The sequence below is a fragment of the Mobula birostris genome, chromosome 30 (genome assembly GCF_030028105.1).
Source record: "Mobula birostris isolate sMobBir1 chromosome 30, sMobBir1.hap1, whole genome shotgun sequence".
NCBI classification, from domain to species: Eukaryota; Metazoa; Chordata; class Chondrichthyes; order Myliobatiformes; family Myliobatidae; genus Mobula; species Mobula birostris.
The window spans coordinates 7,020,606-7,038,605 of NC_092399.1; the positions used below are offsets into that span (position 1 = coordinate 7,020,606).

At 40.7% G+C, this 18,000-nt stretch overlaps 1 protein-coding gene across 1 annotated transcript in view; it reads right to left on the minus strand.

Moving 5' to 3' along the window:
• Positions 1-18,000, minus strand: part of arid1aa (AT-rich interaction domain 1Aa) — a 124,348-nt gene that overhangs the window by 13,263 nt on the left and 93,085 nt on the right. The window contains exons 9-15 of the mRNA XM_072247339.1: positions 17,364-17,509; positions 11,331-11,440; positions 10,086-10,295; positions 7,836-8,043; positions 5,280-5,412; positions 4,088-4,260; positions 86-218 (exon numbers count right to left, since the gene is read on the minus strand). Of these exons, the coding sequence (XP_072103440.1) occupies positions 86-218; positions 4,088-4,260; positions 5,280-5,412; positions 7,836-8,043; positions 10,086-10,295; positions 11,331-11,440; positions 17,364-17,509 (1,113 nt within the window). The remainder of the gene's footprint in view (positions 1-85; positions 219-4,087; positions 4,261-5,279; positions 5,413-7,835; positions 8,044-10,085; positions 10,296-11,330; positions 11,441-17,363; positions 17,510-18,000) is intronic.

Consider the following 18,000-nt stretch of genomic DNA (forward strand, 5'->3'; position numbering starts at 1 on the left):
TGAATAGTGAACTTAGAAAGCTTATAGAAATGTTCCATTTTAACTTTCACATAGTTCCAATTTTCTGAATTCCAAGAACCTTTACCTCCTCTCAAATCCAGATCCATATGCATATTGCTGCCGTGGTCCCATTCCTGTTGCAGGAGGCCGATTATAAGGGTCTCCCATTCCAGTATTGGGAGAGGGTCCGGATGACAAGAAAGGATCTGTTCCAGGAGCTGTTGACAGAAGACAGATTAATCAGTCCGCTCTTCTACTCATCTCAACTTTACCTTCCTGCATCATCTCCATATCCCAAAATGAATATGCTCGATTAAACATCCAGAGAATCTCAAATAGTTTGTCCTCAAACAGTTGTAATAAGCTGGAATCTTCACTTTGCATTTGGTGATCCCAATTTTTAAATTTCCTACACAGGTATCTAACACTTAGGCATCACAATCTCAAAATACAGATTTAGAATTTATATTATGGCTATTAAGAGTTTGATTGTTAGATCAGCCCATTGCAAGATTACTTTGTCCTATTAACTGCACATCAGTTCAACTATTTAGAACAATGTTCTAAGCTGCAACAAGAGGTCTGTCTGCATCTATCCAATTCAGACAAAGATAGCATTGCACATCATAGTGCAGGATGTCTGGTGAAAGGACAGGATTTTGCAGCGGCCAAGAGCATAACAGTCATAGAATGACACACAGCCTATAGAGTGTTTTAGCAGTTTTTTATTCAATTTAAAACTCTAATTACCCACCATGTCAGCTGTTTTTTTTTTATAAAAACAGCAACAATAAACAAAGTTACTGTAATTTCATTTGGCTCCTACACGGCACAAAAGTTAGTTTACTCAGTTCAAGAGATTGCCTCCTAGATCATCCAGATAATGTTTCCCTTAGAAAACAAGAAGTCACCTTCAGTGGCAGGAACCAGCCTGAAAGGAGATCCAAGGGCCAAAGATGGGCATATCTAGAAATGGAAATTAACCTAAGTGTCCCCACTGCAGACATAGCAATCAATCTCCTTAACCAGAGTATTAAATGTGCCCAAATTGTAAGCTGTTCTGCCACAATAGCACCCTTGTCTCTCACAGCAAGGCGAGAACCCACATTGATGATCCTCAACTACTGAAAGACTTAGTTAACCAAGGTGAAACTAAGGTCTATCTGCTCCAGAAACTTACAAGATAAGGAAACATTAGTGCTAGCCTCCCTGCAATGTGTAGGCGAGTGCAGGGCATTGGGGTGGCTGCATAGACTGGGTAACTACTCCGTCAAATATTCATTTCACGCAAAGCAGTGGAGTGATCTGCTGGATGTCAATGTCCTTACCATTATGGCATTCTGCACTCATAAATCAACTTATATACCCATAAAACTTGAATAGAGTTCATAAGTTCCAAACAACTAAAAGAGACAATGGATTACAGTCCAAATGTTGCTGTGACCTTGCTTCAGGACTTCGAAAGCACAAATGGAAAATTAATAATATTCATAAAACCACACAGAACAGACCATGGAACATAAAAAACTAAAACTGTCTGATCAACAAAAACAAAGCTATCACCGCAACATATTCTGCTATTTGTTCCATGACTGTCTAGTTCAACTACTAAAATATAATATTATAGTTGCTATTTAACATAAACCACATGAAAGAATATAAAAATAGGGGAGGATGAGGGGTGAAATAGCTTTTTGACTATTGAGAGCTGCTCGTCAATTTAAGAATTTGAAGGATGAATTAAAAAAACCTCAAAGGAAACAAAAAATTTAAAAAATACAATAAACTAATAGTTAGCATTGCTGCCTTGTAGCTCCAAGTTTGGTCCTGACTTCAGAGCCCTTTCTGGGGAGTTTGCAAGTTTCCCATGACTGCATGGGTTTTCAGCAGTTTTCCTCCCATCACACTTCCGCCCACATCTGTGCTGCAAGCTTAATTGGCCGCCGTACACTACCCTTACCATATACACGTGGCAAAATAAAGTGTGTAATTGATGGGATTGACGGAGATAATAAGTACCAAAGCTACAACGCACAAGGAAAAGGGAGTGGTGCCATTGTGACAGCACAGTTGGAAGCTGGCACAGATTGGTCCCCTTCATGGCAACAAGAGAAGGCTTCTATAGGGTCTCTTGCAGGGAGAGAAGAATTTATAATAGTGGATAAGGCAACTGCAGAGGAATTAAATACCTTGTGCCTGTCTTCATGGAAGACTAATAAAAATGTACCAAGGCTCAAGTGCAAGTGAGGAAATGAAAGGAATTGATGTTAGTAAAGAAATACGACAAGAGAAGTAAATGGGCTTAAAAATTGATAGATCAATTAATAAATTGATAAATGTTTACATCACAAAGCCTTGAAAGGCAAGGATTTGGAGGTGGTGGATGCTCTAGTTACTGATTAAAAAATTATAGACTCAGCAATAGATTCTTCCTATTGGAGGATATCAAATCTAACCCCACTGCTGGGCAGCGCCAACTTGGGTTTATGAAGGGGTAGATATGATTGACAAATCTACTGGAGTTTCTTAAAGATATTTCCAGTAGAAAAGAAGTGAAAATGTGACTGGATTTAGAAACAACTTTCAATGAGAGCCTGTACAGGAGGCTGACGAACATGGTGAGGACCATTGGATTGAGTTGGTCCACAGACAGAAAACAGTAGGGTTCTTCTTGGGCAGGTGAGCTGAGATAAGTGAAAACCACAGGAATCAATGTCCGACTACTCTCAATCTACAATCAACAAGAATAAAGTGAAAATGTAAGATGACATGAAGATGCAAAGAGGGTGTAAGAGGATATACAGACAAGATAAGTGATCCAGAACACGGCAGATACATGGGAAAATACTGTGTTATCCAAACTAGTAGCACACAGAAGTGCTGTATACTTTTTAAAATGTTCCTCATAGGGGCCTGAGTCATCTTGTACATAAATGACTGGAAGTTAATAGCAAATAGAGAAGATAAATAGATAAATAGAAGTTAGGATTTATTGGAAGAGGATTTGAGAACAAACAGATGTCCCACAAAATTACATTGCATCTTGATGAGACCAGACATACACTTTGTTACAGTCTTGGCCTTCATCCTAAAGTAATATCCTTGCTATAAAGGAATTGAGCAAAACTTCACTAGACTGATTCTTGGGATGGGGAGGTCTGTTAGTTGAAGTACTCCAGTAGGTTAGGCCTCATTCTGCTTCAGAAGAATAAGAAGTGGCCTAATCAAGATGTACGAGCAGTTGGGGGAATGGAAAGAGTAGATGTGGGATCACTGTCACAAAGGGATGTGTTAAGCAGGATCAAAATGAGGAGCAATGTCTTCACTTAGGTGGTGGTGTGTTGTTGGGGATTCGATCCAAGATCTCAGTCATTAATCGCTTTCAAAAACAGATATTGACAAATTTCTAAATATTAGATGAATCAAGGGGAAAGGGAGTAGCATGGGAATAGTAGCTGTGATAGAAGATCCAGTGGTGATCTTGTTAAATGGCAGAGGTTATTTTACAGCTAGGCTCTTTCAATAATCTTACACTTTGCTGACTCAACTACTTTTCCTCTGAGGTTTATTTCTAAAGTTTATGTTTGTTGTATTATGAATTATTTAAAATACATTAAAACTCAAATCACTGCACAATACTAAGTTTAGTGCAGTCTAATTCTTGGTCTCTCAGCTTACAGATCTAGCAAACACCATCTTCATTAAATTCCAGGATCTTGTCATTAGTATTATTGCAAATATGGTTGAAAAGTCTGCACAAAAATTAAGATCTCGTATTTAATTTGACCTCTCCTATTCGGGTTCATTTCCTGACAAAACTACAGGGGATCTCTATAGCAAGCTCACTCATATTTCCTGTCTCTTTTACCAATATCCAAGCTAGTCGTGCATTCTGATTTTTAAGCTTCAAACTTAATTGCAACTCAAATGAAAAATATGAATACTGTTTGTAAGATTTCTAGTTTACCATACAGTACAAAATCAATACTTTTCTAAGTGCGTGGTAAAAACCAGTCTGTCAGCCAACTCACTGGCCATTTCTTAAAATGTTCTAATTTCAGGAAATAATCTTAAAAACTACTCCTACCTTTCCTCATCCCACCAAATGGATCTTTGTTCGGTTCGTATGGCACACGGGGGATTAGGTCCGTGGTATTCATGCTGGGTGGGTAGGCAGGATTTTGAGGAACAGTGGACCTCTTTTGGAAAGCTGGGTCACTGGTGTCTGCAAATGGATCCTGGATACTCACAGAGTTGCTTCTGAATTTTAACAAAAATAGAAATTGGTTAAACATAGATCTTTGATAAGACGGTAAAATTTCGTAAATAGCAACTGACAAACAAATTACTTTAGTTATTAATGGAGAGTAGCAAGAGGCAGTGGGAAAAGCAATCAGTTCAACTGGGTGACCACATACTCCCTTCCATGGGCTGCCTAACACACAAATGGGCCAACACCTTGCCCCCAGTGTATCACTGCATCATAAGACCAATTTTACCTCTCCTCTACTTATGGTATAGTCTTTACTGAACTTTCCTTGGAGTTGTCAGCTCCAGTCCTCACCCTACCAGCTGGTGCTTTGGAAATGGATGAAGCGAAGCAAACACAACTCGATCACTATTGCAGTATCTGAATCACTATTCAGATTCAGATGTGTGGCCACACTTACGGGTTTCCCCCAACACATCCATAGATGGTGCTGGTTAATACACAAACAATGCAATTCACCGTATTGTTTAAGAATGACGTGAGTATGAATGTGCAAAGTCTAGTTCTCTTCAGAAAGCAGAGGAGTTGGTAAGTACCACTGTGTATGATGTGCACTGGGATCATGAGAGGTTGTGTGTGATGTGCACTCTCGGGAGTCTGAAACCACCTGTAGTTTCTACAGCTGTGCCGCCAATGCAAAGAGAGGTGTGTGCAGTGCGAGTTCTTCTAAAGTCGATAACCATTGCCTTTGTCTTGTTAACGATGAGGAAGCGGTTATTTGCCTGGCATCAAGCCTCAAGCTCTTCCATCTCTTCTCTGTAAATCCAGACACACCATTCTGACACAAGTGTCCTTGTTTTCTAGGTGTGTCAGGGTCAGGTGCATGATCAATGCTATGGAATCTGTTGTAGGGCAATTTTGCTGGCAAGTATATTGGTACAGAACAGGAACAGGCCCTTCGGCCCACAATGTAAATAAATCTGAATTAGTTGCCTGCAATCACACTGAGAAGTTCAACACAATTATTTAACATGATTCAGTGTGCCTTTTACATAATAACTTTACCTACCTGGATCCTGGCATTGGCTGCATATGGCTATGGGGTGTTGAGACGGGCGTTGGTGGCTTTAAATCTCCTCCTTCTGCCATTGAGCTGCTGGTGGACTGAGGGGTCTGAGGGCCCTGCTGGGAACCTGAACCAGCTGCAACAAAAACAAAAGACTACCTTTGTCACAACGGGGAGATGATGGCCTACGAACCACATAAACCAGGGGTTCCCAGCCTTTTTTTTTAATACCATGGACCTCAGATTGGGAACCCCTAACATAAACCACAACAAAACATGCAAGATGTGAAGAGGAAGAGGCCGAGAGAGTGAAGAGGGACAGGACCGAGGGGAGTGAGATGAGTTGAGGGAGAACAAGATGACCAGAGGGAACAGACCAGTGGAGTGTGGGTTTACAAATAAACGGGGAGGGGTGAGAGTTGGAAAAGTCAGTGGATGGGGAAGGCTGATCCAGAGAATTCTGCGTTGGGCAGCCGGTAGAGAAGGCAAATAAAAAAAGAGAGCAGGGGCCTGAGGGACTGGATGAGTTTAGGGCCGAATGGGTAGAGAAGTGACCAGTTTCTTTACCTAGGTGTTCTTTCTGGGGGGAACTGAATACCACGTCACCAGGAGAGGGCCTGTGTATTTTATTTTTATTGAGGTGCAGCACAAAAAAGGCCCTTTGAGCCACACTGCCCAGCACACCCTGATTTAACTCTAGCCTAATTACAGGACAATTTATAATGACCTACCAACTGGTACGTCTTTCTACTGTGGGAGGAATCCACAGCCCCGGAGGAAACACACACAGTCACAGGGAGAATGTACAGACAGCGGCGGGTCGCTGAGAGAGGGAGGCATGGGGTCTGGAATTTAAAATTAATCCGACCTATTGCTCAGAGCCGCGAGAAAAATAAAATCAACGAAACTACAAAATAATTACTCTCAAAAACTGTTTAATTATGTTCAGATTCTATTCATGTGGGCAGCCACAAAGTTGGAACGACAGCGTTAATCAATATTTCCTTGCATTCTTCTGACATAAGAGATCATCATGACATGTCATGGATGGTGCTGCTCAGATATACTCCAGTGAATGCATTCGTCATTATGCACTCTCTGGTATTACAATAGTCTTGATGATTCACACTGCTATTAATTAAATGTGAGCAAAGGTCAACAGAAGGTTAGCATTATTTACACCCAGCCCTGTTTCACCTTTTCACCCTGCTCAGTCAGGGGATTCCCCTCCTGCTTAGTGACTTGTCACTGCCTTAAGAATGCAGTGGGCTCCCCTTACTGTGTAATATGGGAATTAGGTTACATTGCAGTCAGTGCGCTTCATTCACTTTCTAAATACGTTTCCCATTCATCATCTCTAAGGTATCTCCAGGGAAGCTAGGATGGCAACATGCAAAGCAGTCAGCTGGAATGCCATATGAGCTAATGGGCAGGGCTGACATTCTTGGAATTCCTTCTTTTTCCCATACAATCCTCCGTGCAGTGTTCACACTGATAATGCCCATGTAAGGACAGGCTTCACCATACTCGAACCACCGACTCAAGTCACCCAGCGGAATTGTTACTGAAATCAAGAGTTCAACCAAATACCAAATTTACTGTAATAAACTACACTCGCAGACTTTGACATTTATTTAAAGCAGCAGGGAGAGGTGGCCTACATAGAACAATTGAACAAGTGGGAACGCTGAGCCTCTTGTACATGACGGCAGCTGGACTACACAACTGCTCCTCAGGCCCAGGATTTCTCCTTCCGACAACAAACATTCTTCTATTAACTGTTTCTCTCATCAAATGCTGGCGTGCTGCACATTTTCCAGTATTCCAGTAATGAACTGCATATTTTTCTCCAATCAAAACACAGTGGTAACATAAACAGAAAAGGGATAACGTCCCTTGTGACCCAGATACCTAAAGTTCAAGTGCTACTTTTAAGTGAAACGAGGAAATGTTTGGGTGCCAGTTTTAAAATGACTTACTAGCACTAGTGAAGGGCAGCCTGAAAGAGGAAGGACTGAGAAAGACAATGGATACGGAAAGGCAGAAAGTATCAAGAAGATCTCAGGAAAATTAGAGCAAAAAGTAAATATGCGTGCTCAGACAGGGTAAATGAATCCAAACTCCATACTACGATCACCATCCCTCCAGAAGTTCATCACTGTATTCTGACTTTTCCCAATAAACTGCAAAGTTAAAATGCACACCTTTTTGCTGCTAAATTAACCCTAGCTACAAATGTCTGCTACGTGTTCAACTGCATGTTCAATAGACTCTGAAATATGGAAACCTAATGACCAAAAATTCTTCGCTAGGTCATTATTAACCTATTTTCGTGTTGGCAGCATGGCACTTCTTAATAATGAAATAAGTATATTTTAATACAAACCTTAAAAGACCAAACTAAAGGATTTACGAAACAGTGTTTATGAATAGTTCCCTCAGGAAGGATACGTGAAATAACTCATTCATACTGTTTCGTTTCGCCCTTCCATCCAGCACACACTTTAGCCATACAGCAGGTAGCAAATCAATCCTCGAAAGCAAAGCCATCACACTCACCAGGCGAAGGAGGTTGTATCTTTGGTTGTTGCTTTTTGGAATCGGTGGCTGCAAAGATGTCTGGTGGAGGATCTTCTCCTCGTTCAATCTTACACTCAAAGGCAAACAGACACTGGATATATTGTTTCTTCAGAGAGCTGGCTGCACTGCTTGAAGTGCCCACGTTCAGATTGGTGGCCAATTCACGCCATTTTTTGTTTTTATTCACCTGCAGTAGAAACTACTGTTTAGTATTGGGATGCTTCAAAGATATCATAGATCACAATATGAAAAAAAATACACCACCCTCTATTCAGGTATACTGGTTATCGTCAGGAAAATGGATCTTAACTGCCCCTTTAACACCAGAGAACTCCCTTTTTTCCACCTTGTTTCCCAGTCCTGAAGAGTCACAGATCTGAAACGTTAACCATTACTCTTTACACAAATGCTGTCTGACTTGCTGAGTATTTCCAGCAGAATGTTTTAAATTCAAATTTTCTGTATCTGCAGTTTCTTTTGGATTTTCATTTGATTAATAACCAACACCGAGGTTGCATTCATTTGAGGTATGTAATTACAGAAACAAAACCGCTGCAAACAGAATACAGCATAGTTTTTATAATTTAACCAGTACGTGCACAGTACTGCACCATCAGTTGAGCTCTTTCAGATGAGATGTTAAACCAAGGCTCTTCCTTTACAGAGAGTGCAAGATTTCATCTGAAAAACAGGGGAGTTCTCCCCAGCATCCTGCCCAACTTTTATTCCTCAATTATCAACAAAAAGGTCACATCAGAGCCCTATGGAATTTGTGGAAACACCTTGGATTCCTGCAACTAAACAGGAATTACATTTCAGAAGCAATTCATTCGTTACAAGCTTGAGTCAGGAGGAAACGAAAGATGCTATATAAATGCCTTAATTTTCCTTTTAGCTAAATTACCATACTCCGGCTATGTTGTGACAAGTATCATTGTGGGGTGGCATATCAATATTGAGGCTTGGAAATGGAAGCTCTATTCACACTATTGTTTCCCACAATATATTGAAACAATCTCAGCGGTTATGCAGAAGTAACTCCTTACTACAAATGGAACAATTCCCGTGGGAATGTCAGGCTAGGTCAAGATATATAGGTAAATATCTTAAATCAGGGGTTCCCAATCTTTTATAGGCCATGGACCAATACCATTAAGCAAGGAGTTCATAGATTGCAGGTTGGGAACCCTTGTCTTAAATGAAGACTGCCCATAAAGTTATTAAAAAGATTTATTATATATAACTTTTCTCTCTCTCTGTCTCTCTCTCTCACACACAAAGTTATCCTACCCTCTCCTCAACCTGCCTAGAGCCATGCAACAAGACGACAGCTTTTTTTCAAGTTACTCATAATCCCAATTTTGACTGGCAGGTTGCCCTAGGAATGTTTTTTTTTCCTCACTCTATCCCTCTTACCCTGTCCTTAAAACACGTTAGTACCATAACTCTTGCTTAACTATCAACCACCTCACAGAACTCACCCATTCAATAACACTGAATGCTCCAGTATTGCTTCCAAATTCTTCATTGATTTGAAATACACAAAAAGTTTTGAAGTACTTCAAACGTTCTACTTCTGTTTGAGGTGAAAAACACTGCAGAGATCTATCAACAATCTATCCACCTAAAAACGACTCAAATGAATTCTACTTTATTAATGGAATAATGATGGTAGTTTTGGAATTCCACATACAGTTATCACTGGACACCGAATAAAATTAGGCTCTATCAGAAATGTATTCACAATCCATTTTAAGTTTGAAATTATTGCGCCAAATTGAGCAGAAAGGCATTTGGAATTATTTTGATCCAAGCCTCTTCCCACTTTACATGAAAGAGCTGCAAGGTGGGATATTATTTCTGTAAACATTTTAAACTAAGTGTTACTATCCTTTGCGGGAAGTATTTCGCAGGGTAAACAATCCTACATTTATTTATTTCCTTCCAGCCCAACAAGCTGCACTGCCCTGCAACCCATCTATTACCTAATTACAGGACAATTTACAATGACCAATTAACCTACTAACTGGTACCTCTTTGGAATACGGAAGGAAACCAGAGCACCCGGAGGAAATCCACGCGCTCGTGGGGAGAACGTACGAACCTTTTACAGACGTGTAAAGAAGTTTGGCAAAATAAAGCACCAGTAGGGATGGCACAAAGCAAAATTTTGAAGTTTTCAGTGAAGTCCCACAATGAGGCTGAAGTTAAAAACTGTTTCACACTCACCTGTGTTAGTCCCCCAATATCTTTGACGGACATATAAAGTCGATAAAGGTCCAATGGTTTCCTTCCAACCGCAGGGAGGTTCATCATCATTGTGCCCTTCTCTTCCATAAAGGCAAAGTACCTATCGATCCACATCTTTCGCTCTGGCTCTCCACCCAACTCATACAGTTTTGCAATCTTTTCATTCGTGGTGGTGGAAGAGCTAGTCTTCTGTAGAGACAGATTCATCGGTAACTAAACAGTTAAACCAAACTCAATAAGACACAAATCCATGCAGATTAAAGCACTTGAACTTGAGTATACAAGCAGAGGCAGACAAATGGTCCACACAGTTAATATACTAGACCAACAATGCATTAAAATAATCGCAAGGAGCAACCTATCTCTGGAGAAAACAAAAATCAAATTATAACAGATTTCAATACAATTTATAAACAAATAAACCACCTTTTCCATACAGGAGGCAAATACATTAAGATTACAACATAATTTATATGAAAGACCCAGGCAAAACCTATCGCGATCTGAAAGGTAATGTGAGGAGGTCAATAGCACCATAAATATCTGTCCATATTATCTAGTTTCTTTTTCCAAAAAGCTGTTGTGCTCCCCATTGATCAGGTGATACCAAGATTGACTCAGGATGACGGTGGGAGCTGTTACCCTTTGAGTGTCGTAATATTAGTGGGAACTAATGAATTTACTCGATAAACATAGACAAAGTACAATGACTGATGAGTGAACTCATCATCCAAGTGTGAGGAAAGAACAAAGTAAATTTTACTCTCATTGAGTAAGCTGTACTTGATATGGGGCCAAGTAATACTGGCACTGGATGTTTGAAGACCAAATTGCTAAATCCTAATCAATAGCTACCCTTCATTTCATTCTCAAATTATCAAGATCATTTTTATACAAAATAATGGTGGTACAGGATTAGCCAAATGAATTAAAGCGCTAGACAAATAGAAGCTGTACTTAATTGTTAACCATGTCATCATTAGGTCTTTTCACCTCATTCCCCAGAAACACATGTACTGTGTCCACCCCGCTTAATGTTGAAACTCAAATGCAGTAGCATCAAGTCAAAGAGCAATCTGCACAAGAGGCTTTACCATCTATGCTAAATTTATATTTTTTCCGGTGAATAACATGTGCCTGTGATACTGCTGCAAGTTTTTTACAGCACTTGCACATACATGTACTTGTACGTGTGACAATAAACTCAGGTTTGACTTTCCTTACCTTCGACTTGGACTCAGCCTTTGTCATTCCATCTGCTTTATTGTTTGCTTTCTGTGTTGGTGGTAATTTTCCTTCCCCAAGCGCCATCATTTCAGGACTGGGAGCCATGCCTGCATGAAGGTTGCAAGAGAGGTGTTTAATACTGAAGCTTTGCAAGGTAATTAGTTAACAGACACTTAAATGGTTCCACTATTTTCTCCCATTTGTTTACCAAGTTTTTAAGTTTGCATCCAAGATTCTCTCGTTCTTCAGAGTTCACGAATACAAAATTCCAATAAGACCGCCTTTATGTTGCCTTCATGCAACATAGTTGTTAAGAATCTTGGAACAACAGAAGAACTGCTGCTTTTAGCAAACATAGACCTTTTACTAGTTTGTGTCAACTATCAGTAAACAGTATTCTTAATCCCCATTCTGAATGTTAAGCAAGTTGTATAAAATGAGTCATACTGAGAAAACGTTACTTTTTGAATGAGATACTAAATAATACCCCTCTTGAACAACTGCATGAATGAACCATAAAATAGGAAACTCATTTGTTCAATCTATTTTTTAATCCATGATAACCACTCTACTTCACTAGAGTGATATAACTAGTGGAAGACCCCAGGGATCAGTACATTGGGCCCAAGTGTTCACTATTAATATTAATAACTTGCAAGAAGGAATGAAATGCAAAGTTCCTAAGTTTGCCAAAATAAAAATACACATGGAAGGGCATACTGCAGTAAGGACAGGTAAATAAGAATGAATAGGTGAAAATCTGACCAATGGAGTTTAAATGCGAGGTCATGCACTTCAGTATGAGGAGTCACTGCAAAATCAGTGAAGCTTATTTATTTATTAGCAGGATATAGAAGTCAGCAGGCACATCCTAAAAATAGTTAAGGCAAATGGCCTTTATTATGAAAAGGCTGGTGTTTCAGAATAGTAGTCTTGTTAAGTTCTACAGGACATTGGTAAGACCAGGCCTGGAAAACTACAGAATTTTGGTCCCCTTACCCAAAATGAAAGATATAGAAGCAGTCTATAGATGATCCACCAGGCCAAGTTCTTGGATCAGAGTTGTTCTAACAGGACACTTGACTGCATCCTTAAGAGTCTTTTTTTTTAAACAATGAAAGATGACCTCATTCAAACATCAACTTCTAAAGGGAGGGGAAAACTACAACATAAAGGTCCAGTCATTTAAAAATGAGGTGCTTTGAAATTTCTTTCTTCAGAGTAGTGAAACTGAAATCCTCTGCTCCTGACGATGGTAAGGGCCATATTATTACATACAGTTAAGGTGGCAATAATTTGGAAGATCAAGGAATTGGACATTATGGGGGAAACTGGCAGGGAAGAGGAGTTGAGCTCATTCAGGAAATACAAGCACATGTAATTTAATAGCAGAGCAGCCTGGAAAAACCTAATGGCTCCACGTTGTTGTGCCAAGAGCCTGTTACATACCCTAGCCTCCAATAACACACCCTTTGCTAAACCTTGGATACTTTTGAGGAACGATGCTAAATGGGCTAGGACAAGCAACGAGACTTGCACAGCATTGAGAGGCAAGATAAAAAACAGATTGTCCAAATCCTATGGTCTCAGGCATGAACTCCCGATGGAAGTGATGTAAATTGCTGCCCTTCTATCCTTGTCTGGACGTAGAGTTCTGACCAGCCTAGACATTTCTCCACAGGAACAACCTCAACAGTGATCTCTGGCTATTGAGCTCAGTATCACAGAGAAATTTACAGGCTTGGAAGAACTTTGAGCCAAATTTTTTTTTAAAAAGGTGGGGGGGGGGGTGGAGAAAGCATCTTCAATCACAGCTAAGTGGCCAGCCAACACTCTAGGCAGTGACTGTCAGTCCCTAAAACTGACCTACACTCACCTAGACAGATGGAACTCTGAGCCTCAGACCTCAGCATCAAACACCCATAACGCTCAACTTGATAAGAGCAATTCCAATCCTCATAAGCTGTCGTACCCAATAATTCTGGATTACTGGTCGGGCAGTGTCTAACAACAGGAAGCGAGGGGTTCTATTAACAGTTTCTTGGCACTGTGGTTTGCAGTACAACAGTGCACAGCAAAGATCAGGAGTTTACACCAAATTTATTATATAATAGCACCTTGTGACACATCTCCCTATAAATAATGTTATATGACCTCTTTTAGCACTGATTCCATTACCACTGTCATTCCTGGGAATGCACTCTGCCAAGTCATCAATGTCATAGAGTTTCCTACCACTTTCTGGTTAATCTTATCAGACTCTCTTGTTGCCAATGTCGCCCCTTCCTGTTCCTTTCACTCTACTTCTCTTTATATTTAAAGTTTCTTCTACATTCCTCGACACTTCTTAGCACCTTAAAGCCTTCAGCACCCTCTCAATCCATTTTGCATCTCCTTCTGAACGCGGTTCATAAATGCTTCTGCCCTGTCTTCAGCAGTTATTCTATTGTTGAAAATGGGAATATGGTTGGTGTTCAGTTCTCCCATTTCAACTCTGAGTCCATATAGCCCAGCCTGATTATAGTGCCATACAGAACAATGACAAACATCCTCAGTTTAAAGATTTCATCTCCACAAGGAGCATTTGCGGTGTTCACTTCTACCAATGCTTTCTAAAATACATTGCACCTGCAAATAGTAGGCTGGTGAGGACTACAGCAAGTTGGTTATCTCTTGCATTGGTTTACATGCTACCTGACTCAGATGTACATTCTACAGGACTCAGTTAACCCAATCAGTGGGGCACAACCAGGAATCTGGTGATTGCTACCAAGCATCCAAGTGCACCGATTCATCAGCTGGAGGAGGAAAGGTGGTAGTAATCAAGGGACTTTTTCTTATGTCTGAACTGAATGGCCTTAATGAATTGAATTGAATTGATTTTATTACTTTCATCCTTCATAAATATGAGTAAAAATCTTTACGTTACGTCTCCATCTGAATGTGCAATTTATAGTAATTTACAATAAATAGTATGCACGACAATATAACACAGAAATGGGTCAGGATGAATTAAGCAGTCTGATGGCCTGGTGGAAGAAGCTGTCCAGGAGCCTGTTGATCCTGGCTTTTATGCTTTGGTACCGTTTCCTGGATGGCAGCAGCTGGAATAGATTGTGGTTGGGGTGACTTGGGTCCCCAATGATCCTTCGGGCACACCTGTCTTTGTAAATGTCCTGAATAGTGGGAAGTTCACGACTACAGATGCACTGGGCTGTCCACACCACTCTCTGCAGAGTCCTGAGGTTGAGGGAAGTACAGTTCCCATACCAGGCAGTGATGCAGCCAGTCAGAATGCTCTCAATTGTGCCCCTATAGAAAGTTCTTAGGATCTGGGGGCCCATACCAAACTTCTTCAACCGTCTTAAGGTGAAAGAAGCCCTGTTGTGCCTTTTTCACCACACAGCCGGTACGTACAGACCAAGTGAGGTCCTTGGTGATGTTTATGCCGAGAAACTTAAAGCTGTTCACCCTCTCAATCCCTGATCCATTGACATCAATAGGGGTAAGCCTGTCTCCATTCCTCCTGTAGTCCACAACCAGCTCCTTTGTTTTTGTGACACTGAGGGAGAGGTTGTTTCTTGACACCACTGTGGCAGGGTGATGACTTCTCTGTAGGCTGCCTCATTATTATTTCAGATTAGGCCAATCACTGTAGTATCGTCAGCAAATTTAATTAGCAGATTGGAGCTGTGGGTGGTGACACAGTCATGGGTGTATAAAGAGTAAAGGAGGGGCTTAGGACACAGCCCTGAGGGGCACCTGTATTGAGGGTCAGAGGTGAGGGAGCCCACTGAGGAATCCCAGGGATACTCCCTGCACATTGTAATTACCTCCCAACCACCTGTTCTGCTGAAAGATTGAGTCTGCATGCTGCCTGCATCTATGACTTTGTGAAATCAACTGTCAGGTTGTGGCCTGATTTGTCTGTGGAACAGCTTGTCCGTTTTAAGTAAACAGACCTCACCAGTGAGTACATTTACATGGAGCACTGCCACAAGAAAGCAACACTGGCACCATACCCTCTTCTTGCTATCATTGGGCAGGAGGTACTTAGGTCCCACACCACCAGGTTCAGGAACATTTATTACCCAACAATTAATCTCCTGAACCAGCATGGATAATTTCATTCACCACTGCTCTGGACGGATCCTACGGCTTACAAGCTCACTTTCAAGACTCTTTACAACTCATAACGTCAGTATTCCTTATTTGCATAATTTGTCTGATTTTGCATATTGGTGGTTGCATAAAATTGTATTGTATTCCATTTCTTTTCTGTAAATGCCTGCAAGAAAATTAATCTCAAGGTACTATATAGTAACATATAAGTACTTTGATCGTAAATTTACTATGAACCCTGCAGTGGCTTTTCCATGGCTGAATTTGATGTCTGAGTTGAGCCAGGTGACCTGACTTGTTTTGTCCTTTCTCTGCTATACCAGTGGCTTTCCAGGACACTTTAGAGAGCAAGGATCAACCACATTGCTCCATATCTAGCCAACAAATTCTGTCATCAAACATGAGACAAGCAACCCATAACAAAGAGGTTTGTATTAGTATCTGTATTAGTGTCTTCCATTATTTGATTCTTGAAGAGATCTCTTATTTACAGATTTCTCTCCAAAGTGCCAGAAGTTTCAGCAGACCCCTTGAACATCCAAACTAAATAGGCACTGCCTAAAAGGCAGCTTGAATCACCAACAAGAAAATCCAGGAATTTAAAAATGATGGTATCTAACACCAAATGAACATTACTTTGACTGTGGAAAAACTTCGTGCAAGGCCACTCCTGCCTACTAAACCCTAGGGTAATTCAGAAATACCGTAAGACCATAAGATATAGGATCAGATTTAGGACATAAAGTCTGCTCCATCATTTCATTATAGGTGATCCACTTCCCTCTCAGCTACCATCTTCTGCCTCTTCCCTATAACCTTTCAAGCCCTGACAAATCAAGAATCTATCAACCTTTGACTTAAATATACCCAATAACCTGACCTTCACAGCTGGCTGTGGCAATGAATTCCAGATTCTCTACTCTCTGGCTAAAGAAATTCCTCCTCACCTCCATTCTAAAGGGACATCCCTCTACTTTGCTGCTATGCCCTCTGGTCCTGAACTCACCCACTACAGGAAACATCCACTCTATTGAGGCCTTGCATGCTGTTATCCAAGAGTATTATCTATAAGCAAATTATTCTGCACATTTTAGCCAAATTTTTATTTTGAGGATTAGGATCAAGCTTTGCCTCGGGCTTTTCTCAAGAACTTCTTATGAATTAATGCTAAGGTCTGGAGTCATTCTGCTCAGTCCTCTTTATAGCTATAATAGAACACTCAAAATTCCAGTAACCTGCAGTACTGGTCTTATCACTAATCAATGCAATGTTTTAGTGCAATTTGTTTAGTGCATGTGATTTATCAGAGGTAATGAATATGATTTAGTACTTTCATGACCTGACCGAACTACTTTTGAAATACAATTCACAGCAATGTGAAACATGGTAATTGATACACACACAGCAAAATCACTAACTAATCTGTGGAATTCGTTGCCACAGGCAGCTGTGGCGGGCAAGTCTTCACGTATATTTAAGGCAGAGGTTGATAGACTCTCGATTGGTCAAGGCATGAAAGGATACAGGGAGAAGGGCTGAGAGGAAAAATGGATCAGCCATGAAATGGCAGAGCAGACTCGATGGGTCAAACTCTGCTCCTCTGTCTTATTGTCTTAAGTATCAGCTGGGATTCTGAATAGAAAGCTCAACTTTTTCAAAAAGATGTTTTTAGTCGTTCAAGAGACCAGCCACAGTGCCGGTTGAAAGTTGCAACTAAAGAACGCACAATCAGAAGAACTGTGAAGTGCCAACCTGCACAATGTGATCAAGTATTTTTAGTGAGACTTCTGCCACTTAATTTACTGAGCAAGAATGGAAAGATTAAGAAACCGTAAACAAGGAAGTTTACAATTTTACCATCTTGCTATACTGAAGTATATAATAGGGTTATAATATCTAAGCAATTACCTGCAGAACTATTTGCCATGTTTCCAGCCATGGAATATGGAGAGCCCTGTGGATTCATCATCCCTGCCATACTGTTCATGCCTTGATTGTAAGCTGAGGCAGAACCCATCATACTTCCTTGATTCATAGTTGGATAAGTAGATTGCCTAAACGAGAAAAGGAAAATAACAGGGTTATGCATTACCCAGTTAACACACAAAAGTGGCATATTACTGAAGTTCAAAATTCATTGCAAAGGACACAAACTTTCACTGTGTGGTACAGCTGGTGAAGAAAACTTTGTTTGGGCTGATAACAGAGTAAATGGGTATTACACGAGGAATTCTGCAGATGCTGGAAATTCAAGCAACACACATCAAAGTTGCTGGTGAACGCAGCAGGCCAGGCAGCATCTGTAGGAAGAGGTACAGTCGACGTTTCGGGCAGAGACCCTTCGTCAGGACAAGGGTCTCGGCCCGAAACATCGACTGTACCGCTTCCTAGAGATGCTGCCTGGCCTGCTGCGTTCACCAGCAAATTAAATGGGTATTATTCCAAGACTGAGAAATCACTGAGTGAATGTGAGAAAAGGTCAAGGGTGAAAGCAAGCTGCGCCTCTTGAAAATGTCCCGCAATAATTCAAATACCTGTTCACTAC